This window comes from Brassica napus, chromosome C4, assembly GCF_020379485.1.
Source record: "Brassica napus cultivar Da-Ae chromosome C4, Da-Ae, whole genome shotgun sequence".
NCBI lineage: Eukaryota > Viridiplantae > Streptophyta > Magnoliopsida > Brassicales > Brassicaceae > Brassica > Brassica napus.
The window spans coordinates 44,311,262-44,314,852 of NC_063447.1; the positions used below are offsets into that span (position 1 = coordinate 44,311,262).

The 3,591-nt window shown below is 36.7% G+C and overlaps 1 protein-coding gene across 1 annotated transcript; it reads right to left on the minus strand.

Annotated features, from left to right (window-relative positions):
* Positions 1–756: 756 nt before the first annotated feature.
* On the minus strand, positions 757–3,208 carry LOC106392140 (serine/threonine-protein kinase D6PKL1). The gene is made up of 2 exons (XM_048754806.1): positions 2,217–3,208; positions 757–1,774 (listed from the first exon to the last, which is right to left on the minus strand). The coding sequence occupies exons 1-2, from the start codon at positions 2,855–2,857 to the stop codon at positions 913–915; spliced, it is 1,503 nt and encodes a 500-aa protein (XP_048610763.1). The 5' UTR covers positions 2,858–3,208; the 3' UTR covers positions 757–912.
* Between the last annotated feature and the right edge of the window lie 383 nt (positions 3,209–3,591).

The following is a 3,591-nucleotide window of genomic DNA, read 5'->3' on the forward strand; positions in this document are numbered from 1 at the left end:
TCATTTTTTACAAGATTGTAGATAGAACATGTGGTAAAATCACTTCGCAAATATAGTCTAGGGATATCAAAATCTCACAAAATAATTAGTCATTAACCATTAATATAGGAATTACACCTTTGTAATATTTTAAAGAAACCCAATGGATGTAATAAAAAGGGTTTCATGTTTTAATTGTATTGATGGGTTCTGATTTGAACTCAATTATATATGAATTGTGCCAATCTTAAAGTAGATGCTTCTCTTTCACCATTAGCGACCTTGGCATAAAAGATGGTACATGTCATTCTTTTACTATGTGTTGTCTCATTTCAGTTTTCTTTTCAGAAAATTTACATTCTCTGGGAAATTTTTTTTAGCATATGCAGAGAATAACTGTTACAAAAAGTCGAATATTTCATGCAAAAAGGTTTTTGTTTTGTCTTTGTAAGAAAGCTTTAAAAGCCAAAACATGAAAGAAAACAAAAGCCTATAAACTTGATGTGGGGACTAACATATAGATAAAAACTTTTAGAAAAAGCTAGAAAAAATAAAAATGAATATGATCAATTCAACTACCCAAACCAAAACCTATAAGATATACTTTTATTTATATGATAAAAGTTTGCATCTTTTTAAATTTCACTTTTATCGATTGGACCACCAAAAATAAAAGAAAATTTCCTGCAACAAAAGACTCGAAAGATTATGATTTTTCCTAAACCATTTCCCAACTCCTTGTGTTTTCTTCAATGTTTGAACCTTTATAAACAGATAAATCGATAATGATCAATTCAACTAATCAAACCATAATCTAACCGCAAACGCAAAACTGTTGCTTAATACAGAGGCTAAAAACCGAAACAAAAGCTAAAAGCAAAAAGAAAGAAAAATTTATGGAGAAGATGAATACATGTACCCATACATTTTTCATCAGAAGAACTCAAACTCTAAATAAGGACCTGATGAAGAATCTGATTGTTGTGAATGCTTTTCTTGTTGTTGTTGTTGAACTGATGACTTGAGGGTCTCGTTTAGTATCGAAAGATCGATAGGTTTCGGTATCTCTGGCGGGTTTGTGCTTCTGATAAGAGCCCAGTTGACATTGTTAAAGAAAGGATGTTGCTTAATCTCTGTAGCACCTTTCTTGAAACCTAGCCTCTTCTTAGGATCTTTAGCAAGCAAACCTCGAATCAAATCTTTAGCTGCAAAGCTTATAGACCCTTCTGGGAACTTCAGCGGCTGTCCAACAACGTTGAATAGCGTTTCGCGGTTACCGTTACCTTTAAACGGCGTTTTCCCGGTTAACAACTCGTAGAGGAATATACCAAAAGTCCACCAATCAACAGAACTTCCATGACCATCTCCTCTAATGATCTCAGGTGCTAAATACTCGTGAGTTCCCACGAATGACATAGACCGAGCATCCGTTGGCTCAGCTATCAGCATTGGGAGTGAATCTGAACCACCTTTCTCGGTTTTGTTGGCCTTTCTTGGTTTACCGTTGAGGAAACGAGGCTTGAAGCACGATGGTTGGATACATGCTATTGGTAATCTGCAGGACGGATCTACTATGCAAGAAGGTTGGACACAGTACGAAGCAATGTCACAAGAAGGCTGTGAGGTGGATTGAATCAGTGTAGGACTCGCGAAACTCTGCAAGGAGAGATCGAAATCCGAAAGCATAATGTGACCGTCTTCTCTCACCATTACATTCTCTGGTTTCAAATCTCTGTACACTACACCCATCATGTGAAGATACTCCAGCGCAAGAAGCACTTCAGAAGCATAAAACCTGCAGATTCGAGAAACAGAGGATCCATTAGAATGTGAAAAAGGTTTCAAATTCTTAAAAGAGCGAAAACAGAAACAATCAAAATCAATATTAGCCAAGAAAAAGACAAAACATAGTTCAATGGATTCAGATTCTTAACAAACAAACCAAGTTGACTTCACTTTCAGACAAAAACAGACAATCCATTAGAATGTGAAAAGGTTTCAGATTTGATTTCACTATTAGCCAAACCCAAAACATTGTCAAGAAAAAGACAAAACAGAGTTCAATGGATTCAGATTCTTACAGCTACACACTGATCAAACAAAAACCCAATTTGACTTCACTTTCAGACAAAACCCAGAATCATGACCGTTGATTAGATAAAACAGTAGATCCACTATGTTTTCGGACAAAAACCCAAAAAACATGAAACTGAAGAGATCAAAAAGCAAAAAGTAACCTGGCGGCTTGCTCGGAGAAATGTTTTCCGGGCTGTTTTTGCCGGAGGATATGAAGATCTCCGCCGCTACAGAACTCCATGAGAAGACAAGAAAACTTCTCAGTCTCGAAATGGGAGTAAAGCGTCGGCAAGAAAGGATGATCCAGCAAACCGAGAATCTCTCTTTCGGTCTGAGCCCTAACCAGTTTCTTCCTCCCCACCAACATTCCTTTATCCATCACTTTCATGGCGAAGAAACATCCCATCTCTCTAAGCTCAGCTAAGTACACGCTCCCGATATCTCCGCATCCCAGCTTCTTCAACAGCCTGAAATGCCCTAAACCCAGATCCTCGTTCTTGCTGCATTTCACGCTCTGAATCGCGTCCCATCGGAGATCGTTCCCTTTATGCGGCTTCGACGGAGAGAAGACCCTTTTGAAAGCAGCTTCATTCGTATCGAAAGATTGAGACTTTTCGAGATTAGCTTCGCTGCTAACACTGTTGCTGCTACAGAAACTTAAGCTGACACTGTTGTTGAGCTTTACGTCTTGGGAGCCATTACTGCTGCTGGGTTTGAAGCTCTCGGATCCAGACACTTGACTCGAGTCAGCATTGGAAGAAGAATCATGTGAAGACTCGAGATTTGGAGTTTGTCTGCTCATGACTAGAGAAGAAGAACGATAAAATGAGAAATGGAGAAGAAAGAGTGTTTACTTGTAAAGAATCTATGGGGTTTGTGTTGTGTTGTTGATGGTCAAGGTTCTGTGATGTGACTCGAGGTGGTCAAAGAGAGAGAGAGAGAGACGACATTGAGATTGTTGATGAAAAAAATGTATTTAATTTATTTATGAAGGGGATTTTCAAATTTTGAAACAGTGGTTTGGTAAACTGTGTGTTGAGACTTGAGAGTAAAACAGTGATGTTTTGTTATTGTTAAATTAATGTTATTAGCGATTAGTATTGCTGTTAACCCCAATGAAACCAATAGTGGATAATACTCGTATCATGTGTCACGGTGAAGATTATATAAAATAAAATAAAATAAACAATTGCGTAGTTGTAGTTATATGCTTTGTTTGTTTGTAATGTGTACTTTATTAAATTCTCTTTTGAATTGTGGGTCATGTATATCATCTCAGTTTTACATAATACTAGATCGTTTTTCCGCTGTACGCGCGGATTGTACTTTTAAATTTATTTATCTATATCATATTTTATCATATGTAAATTGTCATCTTAATTTTAGAATAGTTGTGTTTATTTGATCATTTACAATTTACTATTGTCGTGAGAAAAATCTAATTTTTTTCTTTCATAAAAAAAAAAAATCTGTTCTTTCTTCCATTATTCATTGTTACGCTTCTTCTCTGATTCCGGTTACTCCTTTAGAGCTGGG